We start from the raw sequence: 20,223 nt of genomic DNA, 5'->3' as shown, positions 1-20,223 counted from the left end.
AAAATACTTGTTGCATACTGGAAAAAAATAAAATCACCCCTTTGTCTCCCCAAAAAAGTCTTAAAGACCCCGAATATACCCTTCCCAGGTATGGAGAAGGTTCCATCCTTTGCCAGGGAATGAGTTTTTATTTTCAAAGTCTTATTAAGCTGCTGGAAGTTATTCTTAAAGGCATCATAAAATAATGGTAAGTCTGCCTGGTTTGCTGAAGCCCTATTGCATCATTTCTTTTGTGTGTTAATAATCCTCATAACTACTTTAAGCGATTGCCTTAATTACCTTAATGAAGTGTCTCTTTATAGAATTATTGAATGTTTTCTTTCTCATTACCTTTTTTAGCTCTGTGTTATCAGCGGAGTGCTTCAAGCAGGTGGATAAGCTGCAGAGCATTTGTTTGCTTTGTCGGAGTCGCGTTTGGCTTTCTAGCAAAACGTATATGTTGAGAATCATCAAACATTAATTACGTAGAAAATAAACTATTGGGAAACAAATGGCAAGTAGTCTTGCAAAAAATGAAACTCCTGTAAAATGCCAGGCTTTGGTTCTCAGAATGAGCGTAGTGAACAACTGGGCTTTGAGGGTATTGATCGGTAACGCAAATATTAACCAGGAAACAGAACAAGAAGTGTCCAGCTGGAGGCAGGCTGCAGTACAGCTCGTGATGATCGCTCCTCAGCCTGCTCTCAGCCTTCCCACACGAAGAAAGACACCCAGCGGGCTTGGTGTGGCCCTTTCTGGCCTTTTCACAGCGTTCCTTCTCTCCTCTTCGTTCTCAGACATCTTCCCATGGGGTTACAATGCGCCCTGCCCTTCCTCTGCTCCAGTGACCATGGCCGTGTCGTGGTGTCTTTACGCAGACACTGAAGGACTCAATATTCCTGTATTTATGACAAACCAGAGGTGCTGGAGGCGCGGGGGCTTTCCCAGGATCACCGGCAGAGCCACGGCACATCACGGCCGGGGCCATGGGTGCTCCTTGAGGGCTTTGGCCGCGTGCCCGTGGTGTCGGGCAGGTGTTGGACAGGACCTGCTTTCCCCTTATCGCTGGCAGCCTCCTCAGTGCTGTGAGATCCAGCCGGGGTTAGCTCTGATTAACCTCACCGTGTTGCAAAATAACAGTTCTTCAAAGCCCAGATTGTTTGTGAGGAAAGGGCCACTTTTAAAACACCACTGTAAACTGCAACGCTTTTTGCTCTCAATTGTCCAAACTTCCTGGTCCGCTCCCACAGCAGTGGCTCTGGATGTGCTGCTGAGCAGGACCTGGGCTCCTTCAGCACTTTGGCTGTGACATGAAACTACCCAGTGCCTTCGGGGCTCAGCATACTGAGCTGATGGTTCAGGGGCTTTAATTTAAAATAGCACCTCCAGGTTCTCAGCTTGTACGTGCAAAAAATGCAGCGCCTAACTTTTTCAGAGGATCTCTGAGTGCATCGACAAAACAATGACTGTGAGTCTGCAAATACGTCCTGTCCAAGTGCGTGAGGGCAGAGCTCATTCTATTTATTTATGCATAAGCCGAAGGATTTCATGGGCACATGCCGTGGCGTGTCTTGATGGGGACGTGAAACACAGCGCACCTTGAGAGCAAATTCTTCCTGAGAGCCAGCCCCAGAGAGCACACACGGGGAGAGATTGGAACAGGAAAAGCCACCGGAGGACAAGGCTGGGTCCCCCGCGGGGACGCAGCACCCAGCAGCTTGGCAGCCCCTGAACATCAGCCAGGGCCGTGCCTGAGAGGAGTCACAGCAAACTGATTGCAAACGAGGTTTAAGAGCTGGTGAAAATAATTAGCTGAGAGGGACAGAGGTGCCTGCAGGGGACACGGCGTGAAGGGCTCAGCGAAGCACCGTGGCTTCATTGCTGTTGAAGCATGTGACGTTGTTAGCTGAGCTAAACTGCAAAGGGTTGTGCGTTGCGTGCAAACACCTGGCTTTAGAAGTTCTGGAACAGTGATCATTTTTCTTCAAAATAACACCTACACCGCTGAAGCTGTTAACACGGCTTACTCAGAGGAGCAGTGACTGTAACATCTCCAAGTGCCACTTGCCTTGCTGGTAGCAATTAAAGGTTAATTTAAGCAATCAGGTTTGGGGATGCAGGCTGCCTTGTTTTCCCGTTGCCGTGACTTCAGGTCCCCTCGGATCCCACACACCGCGTTGGGGGAGCCCTTGGCACAGGCTGGAAACGAGCTCATGCTCGCCAGGTCTGGGTGGCCATGCTGCCCGGCTGAGGCTCGGGGGTGGGGGGAGATCTGAGGCTTTTTGCTGTCCAAAAATAACCCAAATTTGCCAGGCCTCAGTGGTTTTTAAAGGAGGTTTTCCATTAGCTTTCCGTCAGAGGCTGCTGGCAGCACGGCTGCCATCTCCACTCGCTGTTCTGCTCGGGGCATTCGGAGACGACAGGCTGCAGCCCCGCAGCATGGAGGTGGTTTTGCTGATTTTTTTTTAATACAAGGAAGTAGAACAAGTCAGAAATGCATTAAAAATTAGTTTCAAGCCGAATGTTTTAAACCCAAGTTTTAGGAACCATTTCATCGACTTGCATAACTTCACATAACCACTGGAGAAGGGCGTTTCTGTTCCCAGCAGAAGCTGTTCCACAGCATTTGGTGATCCAGATGTTCTCCACTTAGGAAACTTCCCAGTTCACGTCCAACAGATTTAAAAATAAAAATTGAAAAAGAAAAAAAAAAGTGCAAGGTACAAAACCAACTGCTTTTAAATGAGCAAGCTAGTGTCTGCACTCGGAGGTACGGAGGGAAAGCACACGGGGTGTCTGGCATGGACGGTGCCCGTTCTTCACTGCACAAAGCAGGTGTGACACTGCCACTTCTGGTTTGATTTCCGAGTGACCGGGACCACAAGAGCCCAACTGGAATATCAAATAGAAAGAAGAAACGTTATATTTTTTAATTTTTTCCTGATATGCCTTTGTGCTGCAGCTGCATGAGGGTAATCAATAGGAAGAATAGCAGAGATCATTGCATTCCATGTAGGACATCAGGGTTAGGAACGTAGGATATTACCTGTATAGTTTCCCAGGCAGTGCTTTAACATTTTCCTACCCCAAAATACCAAACGCAGGACAGGCAGGGGCAGAGCAGGGACCTTTGTGGGGTCAGGAGTGCTGCTGAGGGCGCAGAGCCGCAGCGCCGGCGAAGCCACGCTTCCTCCCTGGGAAGCAGCTAACCATAAACACAGCTCCCGGCGGTGTTGTGGCGTGCCAGGGGGCTGTATTGCTTCCTTCACTCGTCCTGCCCTAGTGAAGCTTTAAACAGAAGCTTTGTGTTCAGACACCCAGCTCTTCCTCTTGCAAGGGGCTTGGGGGGTGCCGGAGCCTGGGCACTGCTCACCCCTCGCTCCCCAGGGTCGGCAGCCCTGGTTTGTTTTCCCCTTTGAAGGGAGGCGATGAATAGCTGGGCCGTGTGCGCCTCGCTCCATGGGCTGTCCGATTTTCCTTCGTGGCCGCAGCCCTGCCTGCACGGGGCCGTCACCTGCGAGGCTTTTTGGCTGTCAGAAGGGAGAAAACCAACAAACGTACGCTGCCAGTCCTAGGGGCGAGCATAAAGCAGCGGCTGCATCCACTTGTTCTCTCTGAGAGCACAAAAGACGTCAGTGAGTGTTTGTTTTCCTCAAGGGCTTTTTTTTTTTTTCTTCTTTTATTCCCCTTTTTCTTCCTCCTCTTCCTCCTGGGCAGAGAGCAGCCGTGCGCCTGGCCGGGCGCTTGCCTGTTTGGAGTCAAACACGAGCCAAGCACTGAGCTGGGCTGGGACTGGTGGGCAGACACTTCTGCTCTTTCCTTACCACAAACTGCATCCCAACACCTCCGTGCCACAGATAAATGATGCCCTTTATCCCAGGGCATGTGGCCGGACCCTTCCAGGCGCTCACACCGCATGTGTTGCTTACGAGGGGTGAGGATGGGGAAGGCCAGCGTGGGATTCACAAGCAGGAAAATACCAAAAGTTGAGCGTTCTTCCCGTCTCCTCAGCCCTTCTGTTAGGAGATAAAGCTGCCTTTTGTCTAGGCAAAAACGCTGAAATGCTTCCAAAATGACCTCTGGGCTTTGGAGCTGGTTTTACTGGCTGCGGCACCGTGCCCACCCAGCTGGGGGACAGCTTGTGCAGCCTTGTAGCGGTGTCTCGCTGGGGCAGCACAGGCAGCTGAAAGAAAGGGAGAGGGCTGGGAAATGGGAGAAGGACCCAGCCCCGGCGTTAATTGCTTTCCTCTGCAGCTCTCACGGGGTGCCAGGGAGCCGCTCGGCCCTTTCCACGCAGGGCATCGCTGTCGGCACAGCGCCGCGCCGCTGGCAGCACGGCCTCACCCTTCTGCTGGAGGTGCAGGCAGGATTTCAGCCAACTGTTTAAAAATAAATCTCCTCTGCCTGGAGAGCACGCAGCCACCTGGCACGCCGCCGCACGCCGGCAGGAGGGGAGCCAAGGCCAAGGGGCGGTGGGACCCGGGCCACGGTTGTGGCTGCTGATCCCGCTGGCTCCCCCGCAGCAGCAGGGGGGTGGTCGTGGGCACACTGAGCCCCCCACCTCCTGCTTCGGCTGGGCTGTGGGGCTGCTGCTGCAGGAGGCTGGGCTGGGAGCATCATTTAGTGGCCCCCCCTGTGCCGCTGAGGCTGGGCAGGCGCTGGGCAGAGGGGCCCGGAGCGCTCCTCTAATTAAAACCAAATCCCTCGTGGGCCCTTCCATGCAGAGAGGTATTACAGGCTTAAGGGCTGTATGAAATGTATATTTATTGATTGGGTCAAGTGTTGCAGCTCCTTCTGCAGAGCGAGGTGAGAGCATTAATACGCGATTGACCCGGCTGGCGAGGAGGGCAGCAAAGGGGGGGCTGAGCACTGCTCGCGCCGATGCCGGCCCAGGGGGCTCCCAAAACAGGCACCTGCATCTCAGCAAGCCCCTGAGTGTCTGCATGGCACGGGTGTGCACACAGCTGCAGGGCCCCACGTCCCCGGCCTTGTGGGCACGCTGCTGCTGCCTGCTGCGGGTTTGTGGAGCTGTGTCCGGGTGCCCACAACACGCTTTGGACACGCTGTAATGTGCAGGAATGTGGGATGGCTGCTGGTGAGAACTCAGCAGCAGACACGGGACCTGCTTTTCAGTAAGAGCAAACAACTCGAAAGCTTTTCCAAGCTGGGAGCTTTGTGCTAAGCGAGTCTGTGTGCTCCGCCACAGCCTGAACCCTAAGGACTGCGAGCGCGCAGCGCACACGGCAGCAGACCTGGATTAAAACAGGGCTGGCAGATGGTGCTGTAACTTCCACAACATCAGTGGTACAGAAAAGTAGTGTCAATATGGGCGATTCTATTCTTTCTCCTCTTTCAGGAGCGGCTGGAGCCTAAGTGGAGCTCAGAAGTGAGGCTGACCTACATCACCGCACACGGCAGAGACCTCGCCTCCTGCCTTCGGAGCGGCTGCGTCCGCGCTGTGCCAGAGCAGAACCTGATGGCAGCGGCTCCATCCTGTGCCCTGGGGAGCTCACTCTTTTTCCACGGCTTCTGGGGGGTCCTGGCAGCCCCAGCCCCGTGCCTGTTGCCCACAGAGGGCTGGCTGGGGTTTCCTGGCCGGGCTGTGGACACAGCACCAGTGGGGGCGCGAATTGCAGGGTTGCTGCATTCCTGCATGAGCACCCAAATAGCTCGCACTCAAGCACCCGATTAATTTATGCACGAGTGCCCAATTAGCCAGGTGTGAGTGGCCAAGGAGTCCCCACAAGAGCCCCCAGCCAGGTCATGCAGGAGTGCCTGGCTAACGCAGGAGCATCCCAGCAGTTGACGCAGGAGCACCCAGCTGATGTCCGTGTGAGCACCCGGTGACTTTGGGCATGAGCACCCAGTTAGCCCACGTGTGAGTGCCCAGAAGATGCATGACTGCCCAACCAGCACCCGTGCCAGCAACCAAAATGTCCTGCGTGAGCACTCTGAGCTTACACAGCCACAGCTGGGTCGTGCACGACTGCAGGGTTAGCCCATGCATGAATGCCCTGGTGCTGCATGCATGAACGCCTAATTACTACATGCATGAGCACCCAATTAATGCATGCAGAAGCACCCAGGTCCTGTGTGCATGAGCGCCCACTTATTTTGCATTTGAATGCCCAGTGAGTGCACACGTGGCTGCTCAATGTCTCCATGTGTGAGCACCCACAGAATTACCAGGAGATTTCCAGCTTGGCCCACACGTGAGCTCACCGCATGTCCCCAGAGTGAGGACACCCCTGGGGTGGTGTCGAAGCCCAGAACTGCCCTAAAAATGTAGAAAGCCTTCGATGTGCAGGTAGGGCCCTCACAGAGAAAATGAGCTGGATTTAGGGCTGGTGCTGGAGCATCCATCCCAAGTGTTGTAGTGGAAGGGAGGGCAGAAAAGGGAAAAATGGAGAAACTCGAGGGAAGGGAAGAAGTGAAATTAGCACCCAGCTGGTCCCAAAGTCCTGAGGCCCCTGTGCCTCCTGGTCAGACTGGGACCACTGCAGAGCACAGCCGCACAGCACGGGGCTCAGGCAACTTTTCCTTCGGTGTTTTTTCCATCTTTTCCATTTCTAAACCTGCCTTTCACCTCCGGGGAGAGCAGATTAAAGGGAGGTCCCAGCCGCTGGCATGTGCAGCCACGGCGTGCAGACGGGCGCTCGTTACGTTCCCATGTTAATGTGACCCTGCCCAGCTTCCCGATAGGTGTTTTTATTTATGGATCCTGCGTGAACCGCAAGTCACTTGCACAAACTTGCAGAGAGCAGATGACCTGAATACATATTAATAAGGCTCACACGCCGTTTGGCATTAAAGAGTTTTCTATCGCGCTTGCGGGATCGCAGGAAACACTACCTGGTGGAGAGCAGTGTTCAGACAAGAAGCCTTCTATAGCTCGGCACAGTTTTTAAACCATTTGCCTTGGAGAAATGCCCAGGCTGCCCCGTGTGTGGCTGCGAGAGCTGCTCCTGGAGAGAGAAACGCGCCTGGGCTGGGTCCTTGTGCAGATGAGAAAGGCAGGTAGTAGAAACACTCAGTTGTCCCAAATTTTGAACAGTAACCCTTGAGAATGGGGCACTGATACCGACGGCAGCGTGCTGCTTACAGTGATAAAGCCCTCAGCATTTGCAGTGGCCGCTCCCCTCTGGACGTTTACGGGGCATTTTCTCTGTCGCTGGGATTTATTCAGCCTCCATAGCAGGGATTCCGGGGAGATAATAACCCACATTAACCGAGCCACTGAAAACTGCTTCACAAACACATTGATCAAAGCAGCCCGGGACTGCGAGCAAACCTCCCTGAGTGCGGCCGGCAGCACAGCTGCCAAAACCATTAACTCCTGGTAAAAATCAGTCATACGGCAGCCTCGGGCAGGATCAGGACAGGGGAGGACCCAGACTGAGAAGGTTTGGGACTGCAGTGATGAGCGAGACAGAGAACTTCTTCTGCTTTGCTGCTGCGGCTGTGTTTATGGAAGCTTTCTGGCCACCAGAGCAGCCGGTGGCTGAGCCCGGGGAAGAGCAGGGAGCCGAGCAGGTACAGGAGGCACGACGGAGGAGGTGGGGCGGACAGAAATGCTGCAGGGAGAGAAGACAAAGGGAACACTTGTCCTGTCGGCTCCTGCAGATGTGTGGTTTCATCGCGGATGTTGTCCTGGCTTTGGGACAAGGACAGAGGCAGAGGGGCAGAGTCACGGCTGGGGCTGGAATCGTGTCTGGCCGGGGAGCTCCCGGCCGCAGGCAGAGCCAGGCCGCAGCCTTAGATGGCGAGCTGCTCCTCGCAGCCAGGCCCTTTTCCTCTTAATCTCCACACAGCGCCTTATATAGTGCAATTGGAGCAATTTATAAATAAAGGCTTTTTGTCACGATCCAGGAACGCGTCTCCCCTTGTGGCATTTGAAGCACTTCCTCCAGGGAGGCCGGGCTCCTTCCCGTGCCCAGAGAGGCGCCAGCGGGTGGCTGCACGCTGACCCCCTGGGGACGAGGACCGGGGTTTTATTCCTCATCCCTTTGCAGCAGGACCCCTGTGGGGAGCTTGCTCCTGCCCTGTGGGGCTGAAGGTGCTGCGGGTGTCCCCGGGACCAGCTGGGTAGGGGGAGGTGGGTGCTGCATCGGCACCCACCGGCACCACGGGGACACCGGCAGGTCTAAAGCACAGGGGTCTGGGGTGAAATCTGGGGCTCCTGTTGTGCGGGACAAGCATCATCCCACACCTGCCTCTAGCCTGAATATCGGCTCAGCCCCCATCATCTGCCTCAGTTCAGGATTTACGTGATAAACTGCAGCTACTTCGGCCTCACAGCCGCCACTCTCCTGCAGCTGAGGATTAAGCAGAACTTCATGGCAATAGCAGGGGCAGGAACAGAGCTCTGCCTCTCGCAGCTCAGCTCCCTGCCTGCTAACGAAGCTCCTTCATTAGCAAGGGATGGGGCAGCCATACAGGCTGGGCAACCCGCCTCCACCAAGGGCGGTGGCGCCCGACCCGCGGGCCCGGCTTGGCGCTGCGGGACCGGCTTGGGGCTTGCTCAGGGCTCCTGGAGCAGAGCAGGGACCTTTCCCTGCAGCTGTGTGTGAAGCAGGGAGCCGCCTCCTGCCCATCAGCAGGGCTGAGTCCTGCTGCTGTCCCCATGGCCGGGCTCTGCTCCTCGTGGTGCTGCTCCTCTCCGTCTCGGCACGGGGCGAGCCGAGGCTCCACGCCTCCCAGCCGGGCGTGCTAATAAAAGAGATCCGCGAGACTCCGAGGTCTGCTGCCTCAACAGAGACTCGGCGGAGCTATAAATAGCCCAGCCAAGCACCGTGCACTGAACCTGAGCAGAGCCGGCTGCCCTCGCAGCCAGACGCCCCCGGGAGTCTCGCCGAGACGCGGCCCCGGAGCCTGCTGCGGCACAGGGGGACGTGGGGACATGGGGATTTGGGGACACCCGGCTCCCACCTCCTGCCCCTTCCTTCCAAGTGGCCCTGCTCCAGCAGATGACCAGGCATTGCGTTTCCCCCCTCCTCAGCCCCCAAATCAGCGTGCTTCAGCCCCTATCCGGCCACGTGGAGCCCCTGGAAACACGGCCATAAAAGTATTTAATCCCGCTGCTGCTGAGAGATGGAAGCTCTTGAAGGGTTGCAGCCACAGGATGCTCCTCAAATGGGAGCTCAGGGCAGACCCTCACTCCCTTCCGTGTTTTTTATTTTTTTATTATTTTTTTATTTTATTTTATTTCTGCTGGGCTTTTCCTCAGGTGGTTTCTTGGCACCTCTGCCCAAGTGCAATGGAGCAACCCAAATCGGAGCTGGCGGGCAGCCAGCCTGGCAGACGGGCGGCCCGGAGGGCAGCTGCATGCCCGGGGCACGTTTAGCGAGGGCAGGAGCCCCGCAGGGGGAACCCAAGCGGCCGAGGAGCTGGTTTCGTGCAGAGCATCCCAGCCGGGTGCAGAATCTGCCCTTCAAGGGGCTGACAGTGCCGTTTGGGACGTGCTGGGTCGCTCTCACCGGGTTTCACCGTGGCTTTCCTGCGGGGAAAGCAGAAGTGCAGAGCGAGGCGTTGTGGTGCCAGACCTCAGCCCGGGTTTCGGAGAGAACGGGGTTTTTGTTCTCCCCTTTTGTCCTCACCTTGGCTTTTGTGCGTACGTGAAACACGAGGAGAGCGTGACGTGGCCCTCCTGGGCTTTGCTGCCTTTGTGTCCCGGTGCCTTTTCCGGGGACACGGAGCCAAAACACCTGAGGAGCCTCGGGCGAGCAGCTCTGCCGGGCCACCAGTGTTACCAAAGGGCTCTCGTGTCCCCTCCCGTCCCTGCCCTTTATCTCCCAAATGTCACAGGGGACCGTGACGGCCACGGGTCACCCCAGGAGCTGGTGTGGGGACACTTTGTGGCCAGCTCAGCACTGGGGCTGGGGATTTATGGGCACGTGAAGGAGGTTTGGGGTTATATGGGCACATGAAGGAGGGCTGGGGTTATATGGGCATGTGAAGTGGGGCTGGAGCTGGCAGGGCTGGCTTGGAAACCCCATGGAAAGGCAGCGACTGTCATGGGACGCGGTGCTGGTGGCCGTGATGGGTCCCCAAGCCTTGCTGCCGGTGTAAATTTGGGAAAAAAAACAATAAATGAGCGGGGAGCGGAGGAACGAGCGTGGTGCTGCGGGGCCAGGAGTGAGGCTGAGCCCTGCGGGGGAGCCAAGCGGTGCCCTCAGCACCCTGGAGACGTGGACAGTGGGGTCTGGGGGTGTTGGGGTGCTTGGGGACACGGCTGGGTGGGGGACACCCCGGGGGCTCCACACCGGCCCCTCAGCACCCCCCGGGGCCGGGCTCAGCACCCTCCGGATCGGGCCCTCGAGGCCCCGCCCCCCCGCGCAGCAAAGCCCCGCCCCGCCCCGCCCCGCCCCGCGCCGGCCGCGCGGCATTGTGGGATGAAACAGGATGTAGGCAGAGCAGCGCGGGCGGACGGGCCGGGGCGGCGGGCAGCGCGGCGGCGCAGCCAATCGGGGCGCGGCGTGCGGCGCGGCGCAGCCAATGGGAGCGCGGCGGGCCGCGCGCCGCAGCGGGCGGGGCGGTATTTGAGCGCGGCGCGGCGGCGCGGCGCAGAGCGCTCGGCGCGGCGCAGGGAGCGGAGCGGAGCGGGCAGAGCCGCGCGGGTCCGGGCCTCTCCCACCTCCTCCTCCTACTCCTCGGCGCCGTGCCCTGCTGTGCTGTGCCGCGCTGCGCTCTCCCGGCTTGGCCCCGTCACTGTGAAGGTGAGCGGCGCCGGGGCTGCGGGGCTCCGTGTGCGGGGTCCGCCCGCGGGAGGGGAAGGCTGGGAAGGAGAGAAAGGGGGTGGTAGCGGCTCACGGCGAGGGAGTCCCGGTGAGGGGGTCCCGGTGCCCGCTCCGCACGCCCGGCACCGCCGCCGGCCTCGCTCCGGGCAAGGTCACCGCCGCCCCGGGGCTCCCCCCGGTGAAGGTCACGCAGCGCCCGGCCTGCGCTCGCCGCCGCCTCCCCGAGAGTCTCGGCAGGGGCCAGCCGGGGAAGGGCCGTGCCGGGCTGTGCTGAGCCGTGCTAGGCCGGGCCGGACCGCGCCCCCTTCCCCAGCCCCCTCCTGCTGCCGCGGAGCTGGGCTGGGGCCTCCTCCCGCAGCCCCCCTGCTCCGGAGGGGAGTTCTGGGCGCTGCCCGGGGCCCCATTCTGCCCTGCTGCGGGAGGGTGCTGGGCTGGAGCCCCATCCTGCTCCCAGCTGCTGGGGCTGGGCTGTTACTGCTGCACCGGGGCTTTGTGTCTCCCCTCCTCCCGGTGCAGGTGGCAGAGCCCCGAAGGCTGGCAGTGCTCCGTGGTGCAGGGACAGGGCGTGTGCGTGGGGCTGGCCTGGTGGGGACAGGGCCTATGGACCTGTGGTGGGGGCAGGGCCCTGCAGTGGGGTGCTGAGGGGTGGTGGGAGCTGGCCCTGCCTTGCACCAGGGGCCTGGCTGCCAGCCCCTGGAGGTTGCTGTGCCCTGGAGCAGTGGCGCTGGGAGGGCAGACAGGCAGGCACCTGCAGCCCTGCTGAAGGATAATGGCTTGTTCCTCTGCAGCTGCTGGCCCTTGGTGGCTTCCCTGAACAATGAGGAGGGAAGATGCTTTCTGCAGGTCATTCAGTGTCTGCTTATGTAATGGAAAATGCCCTCTGAACTGTGTGCTGGAGGCGTGGGAAGGCCTTGGAATCCATGAGAACTTGTTGGCCTTCCTTCCCTAAAGAGGCTTTTTCTTAGAAGAATAACCCACAAGTGAATTTCTGCTGCTTCCCTTTTCCTGTGATTTCCTGTGGGGTGGACCCCCTGAAGATCCTTTAAAGGACTTTCCAAGCCCCTGGATAGTGGAGCTAAACCTGTAGGCAGGCATTTTGGTTCTCCTGAGCGATGTCTTCACTGCCAGGGTTTCTCAGCCCCAACCTGAAACCTGCTGGCTTAAACCACAGCAGAGAGGGGAACAAAGTGGCTGGAAGTGCCTTTTCCAGAGAAGGGGTAGAGGCGTGTGCTCTCTGCTGTGTGAGCTCAGTTCCTGCCATTCCTCCTGATGCTATTAGTGCATGTTAATAGCGGTGCTCTATTAAACACTGCATCTAAACAGTATAAATTAAGGTTGCAGTAGAAGTCCTCAAGTGCAGAGTAAAGAATTGAAGTATTGTAATTGTAGGGCTGCAATTATGTAACTGGATTCTCTTTCTCTCTGGCTAGCAGGCTCCTTTAATTGCTGTAACAAAGCTACTCCTTCAGTTTTCTGGGACTGTTCCAGGAAGCAATCATTGCAGCAGATTTTCTTCACTCCCTGGTAAAGCTAAGAATGTGTAGTTTCACTATTGCAAAACATTCTTGGTAGTAGTGCTCAGACTTGCAGTGCTGTAGAGGTATTAGTAAACTTAATGGTGCTCTGCAGGCTTAATTGGAGGCACTTGTTGCCACCAAAGGCTTAATTTCACCCAGTTTAAATGCTCTCTGGTAGGAGCTGCTGCCAAGGTGCCAGCACAGGCCTTCACTCACAGTCCCCGGACAAGGCGTGCATCCTGGTGGGCCTGCCTGGGGTGGTGGAGTGGGACAGCTGACAGCAGGGCTGCCCAGAAGCCTTTCCTGGTGTGTAGGTCAGCCTCTGCTTGGGGAATTGCTGCAGGGTTGGGGTTGCCAAATCCCTGCTTTCTAGGATGACATGAACTGCACGAGGGACACTTCCCAAAGCTGAATGCTTCCCTAAAAGGGCTGTGGGAAGTCTGTGTGAATGGTTTCACTGCCTGGTACAAAACACCTTAAGTGGGTGATAGCCAAGGGGTTAAATGCTCAGCTCAAGTTACCTCTCCCTGGTTTCCTAGAGATGAGGGCAGTACCAGCATGCTGGCCTCTGGCTCACAGGCTGGGGGAGGAAAATGGGAGGCTGTTTTCCCTGGCTGTGCTTCCCCACGTGTTCCAAGGCTGCAGTGTAGTGTTTCTATTTTGTCAGGCCGGCTTTGTCCCGTGAGAACTGCTGAAGTCTGGGTTTCGGTGGCAAAGCAGTGGTGAGGTGAGGGAACGAGTGCTGTTCCCCATTCCGCCTGTCATTCCAGGCTCTACTAGCAGCAGTAGCTCTGGTTGAGGCTGAGGTGAAAGCAGTGCTAGTGCTGACATGCTGGGCACAGGCTGCCTGAGGTCTGCTCGCGAGGCCCTGAGCTTAAGATGCCCAAACCACTGGTGCACCTGGAAGGCAAGCTTGGCTGTAGCCTGTTGTCTAGGAGGGCTGTGTCTCCACACATCTCATCTCCTCCCACGCAGCTTTCCCTGCCTGTTCGATGCAGGTGCTGATGTTGGACTACCTGATCTAACCCCCAGGGCAGTGCCAGTGCTCCAGCTGGAAGGGAGATCTCGGCCTGGGGCTGCTGTGGGCTACCCTGATAAACTCCTGCTGGTTGTAGCAGGGGGAGTTGGTAGTATCAGCTTGTGACACAGCCTGCCACAGAGAGAAACCTCTGCGCAGGCAGCTTCTCCTTTCTGGGGAAGGGATTAACAGAATCTTATGTTCTGCCTTAGGTTCACCATGTCTGACAGAAAGGCTGTCATCAAGAATGCGGACATGTCCGAGGACATGCAGCAGGATGCCGTTGACTGTGCCACGCAGGCAATGGAGAAGTACAACATAGAAAAGGACATTGCAGCGTATATAAAGAAGGTAACCGAGGGGCGAGGGGGCTGCTCTGCCTGAGACTCACGGCTGAAGCTCTTGTGTGTGTGAGTCGAGCCTGAGTGGTTTGAGACTTCATGCTTCTTGGAAGGAGGAGATGCTTTTTCTGCTTCTTGCCACTATTCCCAAGAGAAAGGAGTGACTTCTCCAAGGTCAGAGGGAGGCTGTGGCAGAGCAGGGCCTGGTCTGCTGCTCTGGCAAGCTTTGAGCGAGCTGAGTGCGTGCTTGTGTGCTCTCCCACTGGATCTCTCAGCTTAGAGCTGGCTGCAGCCTCTCCTCAGGACTTGCTCCGCAGCTGCTGCTGGACTGGCAGTGCTGGTGCGGGGTGGGATTGCTCCGAAGTTTCCCTCAGAAGTGGGCAGCCCTGCATGAGCAGCTCTGTCTGCGTGTTCTGGCTCCGAGGCAGCGGGTGTGGAGGAGGACGCAGCCTTGTGCTGCCTGCCAGGGATGTGGAGATGCTGCTGTAAAAGCGGTGCAGGCAGTTTTGTGAAGAGGTGCCTCCCTGTTCTCAGGAACCTGTTGGCTTCAGGCTCATGCTTGTCAGCATCTGGGGAGCTGTTGGTTTCCTCTGTGGCCACTTCTCTGAATGGTCAGGCAAAGTGCTTTTCAAGGAGGAAGGTGATTATGTAGGCAATGCAGCCCTAGCACCAGGATTAGCTCCTGGGCCTTGCTTGTAACCTAACCCTGAATGTAAAGGATTCAGAGGTGTCTCCTGACTTCTCAGATCACTTTGATCTGATGAGGCAAGACCTATCTGAAAGCACTTGGGGCAATGCAGTCTGTAAAATGAGGGAATGCAGCAGAAGGAATCCAAACAGTTGCCCTTTATTTCCTAAGCATTGGGAGGAGGGAAGTGATTTGATGCACCTTCAAGCCCTGGCAAGAAAGCTTTTCTTTACTTCAAAGGTTACCTGCAAAGAGCTGAAACTGTCTTGCTGCTGTCTGAGGACTGAGTCTTGCTTTAATCTTGAACATCGAGTCTGTTCTTCTGGCTCTGAGGGGGAGGGAAGGGTGTTCCTGGGAGTTGTGTAGTAGAGGGAGGAGAAAACTCTTTAACCCTCCCTTACCTGCTAAGTAGAAGACTAAGAATTCTTGAGGGTCCAGAGTTGACCTTGCTCACCTCTGACCTCAGGGTTTTGTTTTGTGAATTTGCCTGCTTATTTTCACTGCCCATTTTTTCCCCTCCATGAAGGATCCCAAACAGCATAAGGCAGACTTCTCCTTCCTTTTTTTAGGTGACCTTTAAGCTCAAATGCCTTGCCAGAGCAGACATGCCAAAACCTTTTTTTATTTTTTGTGAGTGGGTTTGGAATGGGAGAGGAGAAATATTCCCCCGAGCTAGCCTATATGTGGGGCTTGAATAGGTCTGTACCAGGGAGAGCACTTAGGGCTGCTCGCTCTGCCCAGGGCAGATGTGTGCTCCACATCTCGGGAGATAATTTGCTTGCGTTGGATCCTGCAGAGCAGCCAGTGCAGAGGCCTGGCTCATGTCAGGCACTGCCTCACTCCACACAATGGTGTCTTGTGGCAGGGAATGTAAGGATGCTGCAGGTGGGAGGAGGGGCGTTAGTGTGCGAACAGAACCGGCAAAGAATTTGTGCTTAGAACTATTTTCATGTGGGCTTTCTTGGCCTTAACGCCTCTCTTCTGTTTCTTCAGGAATTTGACAAGAAATACAACCCAACTTGGCACTGCATTGTTGGCAGAAACTTTGGCAGCTATGTAACACACGAGACAAAGCACTTCATCTATTTTTACTTGGGTCAGGTTGCAATTCTTCTCTTCAAGTCTGGATAGGAAGTAGGAGCAAGTGAAATTCGGACTGTAATGCACTGATGGCTGAAGCCACGACTCCCTTTAACATGGCTATGCCGCTGCATGGACTGTATACTATATTTAATGTGTATATGTTGCAGTAAAATTCTACTTCTGTTTAGTTGCCTGGGAAGAAGGCGGCATTTTTTTGTTACTGCTTTTTTTGGTTGTATTGCACTAGGAAACCTGTAAATGCTTAAACAATGGCCTTTACGTGGGAAGAAATAAAACTATTCCACAACAGCTCCCTCAGTGGTAACTCCTTCTTTGAGGCTGGGAAAACTTTGGGCAGGCCAAAAAGCCCCTGACTTCCTTACTGAGTTTTACTAGACTGTTAACCTTGTCATGAGGAGCAAAGCCAGTGTGAGCCTCCGAACCCACCCTGCAGACTGTAGAGAGCTGGCTCTCCCAGTAACCTCAGTGCAGGTACCTAAACCACCTGGAAGCTGGTGGGGTGGCTCTTCTTTACGTGGCTTTCACACAAGTTGAACTCCACCTTGGACTGTGATAACCAGACGTGCAGCTGGCACCCTCAGTGTTCTTTCAGTACCCATCACTGTATTTTTGGCTCTGCTGAAGCGTTGACCTAGACTTGTAAGCACCTCAGCCTGGTCTAGAAGGCTTCAACAAGCACCCCTTGAGCTGCTGCTCGCTGCAGGAAGCAGCGTGCTGTGGCTGGAGTCTTTAGACCCTGGTGCTGAGATCTAAAGTTGGCCACACGGCCCACCCCTGAACGGAGTAGGATATCAAATTGGTGACTGCTGACAACAGCTATTTGGCATGTTCGTAGCCAGTTGTCTCAACACTGCCTTAACTTGATGCTCTCCTTTAAAACAAGCTAATCATGTGGAAGACTTGTAAGTGGCCACTGTCTCCTTTTTTTATTTCTGTAGCTGATAAGCTATTTCTGGAGGCCTGTCCTCCATGTTCTGATATCTGCTTTTGTTCTTAAAGCACAGTACCAAGAAGTTAAATTTACATGTGATGTTTGTGTGAAGGAAACTCATGTGACATCTGCTGCAATGGCAGAAAAACGTCTTGGTCTCCAATAGGTTCAGCAGTGATGTTGTCTTAGTACGTACTGACCCTCGGATTAAACTGCAGGAAGTGTTCTGTATCTGGGTGGGAGGAATCCTGAAGGACAAAGGCTGTGTGATGGCAAGTGGATACTTGGTGCTGTCACTGTCTGTTGGTTTAACTAATTCATAGACAAATCACTGGGCTTGGGAGCCTAACTCGTGTCTCTAGGACAAATTTGGTGTTGGTAACAAGTCACTGCTGGGGTGGGGGAAGGCAGAGTGAAGGGAGCTCTTCGTTGCGAAATGACTCTGGTGACCCAGGTTGACTACTTCCTGAAGTAAAAGTCCTTGTCTCTGTGCAAAATCCAAAGTATGCCTAATTTTGTAATATTGATAGAACAATGTTGTAACTAGAAAGAATGTAGCTGTCATTACTTCATGTTGATGGAAATGTCTGCACTGGGGTAATGTGCCTTGGGCTGTCTGGGGCACTCTTGTGGTCTTGTCTGTTCGGAACTCCACTCTTGATCTGAAAGAAGAATGTTTTGGATTTGTTTTTTCCAAGCATGAGTCTAATGTGAACCTGTTCACGGTCTCTTGTGGAGCAAGATACGTTCCCTTCATAACTGCAATGGCTCAAATACCATTTATTTTTTTCAAACATTAAAGGTGAATTGACACATTTCAACAGCCTCTGGTGTCTTCATTGCCTACTGCCCAAAGCACAAACTGCTCTCGTCTTGTCCCTGCACCAGGGAGCCAGAAGGAGGGGACTGAGGGGAGCGCATCCTCCTGCAGCCCTGCTGGGTGCTGCTGTGCCAGGTAACCTGGGTCTGGAGGCGTGAGGGGGGCAGCGGAGCAGCCGGGGTCCCCGCTCCTGTGAGCTGAGCCATAGACGAGCACGAGGCTCGCGTTGAGCAGCCACAAAATGAGCTGAAAGCAGAGCTCCAAAATAAGCAGCAGTGTGTTTGCTACACACAGGCAGTCTGTCTAACCTGCACCTGACAGTGCTGAAAAGCAGAGGCGGTTCCTATGTTTGGGAGGAGCTGGGAGCGCTGCTGCTGCTCCTCCCTCTGCTCCCAGGGAGCCTTTTAGCTGGCAGCGTGGCTGTGTGGGCTTAACCTAAACCGTGCTGGGGCTCTGCGGGTCACTTGGTGCAGCTCCAAGAGAGCACCTGCAGCCTTGTGGGGCTGGGGGAGTCACCCCCTCTGGCTTCCCTTGTAAAAAGTGGCTCAGGAATGTCCAGAAGCTGCTGATCTGAACATATGGTGAAAAGGAGGCTCGTGCTGGTGTAACTGAGCCCTGGTGGGACACCGTGCCTTGAACTCACACACACGGAGTAGGAAATGGGTTTGAGCTCCAGGCTGAGGACCAGAAGCTCGCACCTTCAGCGTTATGCTGGGGGGTGAAACCAAGCCCTGCTCACCTGCCCCTAACCCCTGCAGCAGATCCCAGCGCTGCAAGTCCGCAGCTTTCCCTCTGAATGCTCCTTTGTGCAGTGCTGGGGCTCTGGAAGGCGCGAGCTGCCCGAAGTCGAGCAGCACTTCCCTCTGCGCAGCTGAGGTTTTAACACAGAGCTTTGTGTCCCCGCTGCCTTCCCCCCGGGCTCCCCAGCAGCTGCCTGACGCAGCTTTTGGCTTCGACTTTTTCCATTGCCGGGCTCCGTGTTTTGTCTCCAGTTTCCACCACGTGCAGGTGTCCCGCATTATGCCTCGGAGTGTTAACCGTGGCCGTGCTGGGGAGCCTGGCAGCGTCCCCAGGGCGCCTGCTGAGCGTGGAGCTGCTTGGAAACATCTGGATCCGGGGCACCGAGTGGAAGGTATGTGTCTGCGGGGGAAACATCTGGAGAAAGAAACTGCTTCCAGATGTTTGGGCAAACTGCTATTTCAGTGTAAGCTCAGTGGATGTTACCACGCTGCCTTCCAGGCGTTCAGAAACGTCTGAGGGCAGCGGGCTGAGCTGCTGGCTGCTGCCTGTGGGCTCGGGACGGTGCCTGCAGACGTGTGCGCGCGCTCGCTGCGGGTTCATGGCTGGGGAGCGTCACGTTATTTCCTTGCAGGCAGAGTTTTTCAATTCCTTATATTTCTTCTAGGTGTGGCCTTGCGAAAGCAGCGGTTTGTGACGCTGAAGGGGCTCCTCTCTGGTAGCTGTGCTCCGTGTGTTGGTTGTTAGCTGGGATTCATTTCTCTTTGAGGAGTAAAGCAGCTGGAGGAGGTGCGTTATTCCCATGGCCAGGAGGAGCCAGCCTTGCTGCCTGCCTTGCTGGCACAATATTCCTCTTTCCCCCCGGGCTGTGACCACCTGTGGCTCTGGGAAGGGACAGAGTGACGGCGAGGTCCTCCCAACCCTGGCAGCCCAAGCAGGGGCCGGGCTCTGCAGCCTGCTCCTGTGGGAGCAGCGGGGCCGTGTGCCCGTGCTCTCCTCTCCTCCTGCCCTGCAAAGTCACTCTGCAGCAGCGGCACCGCAGCCTTAATCCTCCCAGGCACGTGGAGGCAGAGCCTGTGCCGGTAAGCCTGGCACCCAAAGGACACGTTCCTCTTCTCGGTGTTTTTGTGGGAGATTTGTGCTGAAACATGGAAATCTCCTTTATCTCGTGCTCCTGGTAAACCCCGAGGAGACGGCTGGCGCTCGCTGAAGGAAGCGGGGCTGTGCTGTCCCTGCCCACCCGGGGGTTCCCGGCTTTGTTCTATTTATTGAGCAGTGACTCGGACACCCTCTGCCAGGCGGTGACTCACGGCAGCGGTGCCTGGGCATGAGGCTTGCCTCTCACAGCCCCCTGTGGCTACGGAGCTGCAGGAGCCGGCCGTGTTTGTGCTTCCTCCCTCGAGGCAGCGGCTAGCTGAGGCTGAGCAGTGACTCAGTGCCATTCAGACAAGTAACACCTAGTCCTGGTCAGCAGCTCCAACAGCCCTTCTGCGAGTGACCCCGGGCACCGAGCTTACCGGGGTGTTGGTGCTGAGCAGGGCAGCGAGGGCAGGGCAGGCGGCGGTGTCACACAGCACCGTGCTGGGCCAGGTTTCCCCTACACAGCTCAATCCCCGTGCAGGGAAGGGAGCAGACGGCCGTAAAGCAGCACGCCCCATCTGGACCGTCTCAAACACGTCAGCTCCACGTCGACCTGGGCACTATCCAGATGTATTTTTTGGCTTTTGAGCCTCTGGCTTCCTTCTTTCCGGCCTCTCCTCCGAGGCCTGCTCCGTGCTTCAGGCACGGCCCCGCCGGGCCTGATACCGTCCTGTCCCTGTGCCTGCAGCCTGAGCAGGGGCAGCGCCAGGTCCTGCTCAGCAGGATTTGGCCCTGGGTTAAGCTTTGGTTTCATCTGGCCCTGCTGTGGCTCCTTGTCCCTTGCCCATGAAGCGGGCTCAGGGCCTCAGGGGAACAGCCCGGCCCTGCTGGGTGGGCAGAGGGGGTTATAGGAGAGGTGCAAGCGCCCCGTGCAACACCCCCCTGCATTTCAACATCTGCACGGCCTTTCCTTTCGCCGCCTTCCAGCCCGGCTGTGAATGGAGTGCTTTCAGTGGGAGGAGATTGCTGGGAGCCCTTCTCCCCCCCTTGCATTGGTTACAGCCCATAGAAACACGCAAGGAATTTGCCAGGGCAGTCCCTCGCGCTCCTTCAGACCCTGTGAAAGCAGCCTTTGTTCCCCCCCCAGCTCCTCGGGCACCTCCAACCCGCACATCTGGGATGGGGCTGGGGGCTGCGGTGCTGCTCAGGTGCTGCTGTGGGGACGGAGGCAGTGAGCCAGGTCCTGGGCAAAGCGTTCCCCGTTGTCCTAC

General features: G+C 56.2%; 1 protein-coding gene across 2 annotated transcripts; it reads left to right on the top strand.

The window, feature by feature from the left end:
• Window positions 1-10,538: 10,538 nt before the first annotated feature.
• Window positions 10,539-17,129, top strand: DYNLL2 (dynein light chain LC8-type 2; the record flags this gene model as incomplete). Of its 2 annotated transcripts, XM_082776682.1 has the most annotated exons (3): window positions 10,539-10,694; window positions 13,463-13,601; window positions 15,273-17,129. In XM_082776682.1, the coding sequence occupies 2 exons, from the start codon at window positions 13,470-13,472 to the stop codon at window positions 15,408-15,410; spliced, it is 270 nt and encodes an 89-aa protein (XP_082632808.1). In that variant the 3' UTR covers window positions 15,411-17,129. The 2 variants fall into 2 exon arrangements, with proteins under 2 accessions (XP_082632808.1, XP_082632807.1); XM_082776681.1 differs by lacking the exon at window positions 10,539-10,694 and having other exon boundaries at window positions 13,449-13,601.
• Window positions 17,130-20,223: the final 3,094 nt, after the last annotated feature.

Source organism: Aythya marila (genome assembly GCF_965140915.1).
Source record: "Aythya marila genome assembly, chromosome: 20".
NCBI lineage: Eukaryota > Metazoa > Chordata > Aves > Anseriformes > Anatidae > Aythya > Aythya marila.
This window is presented reverse-complemented; position numbering and strand designations above follow the sequence as displayed.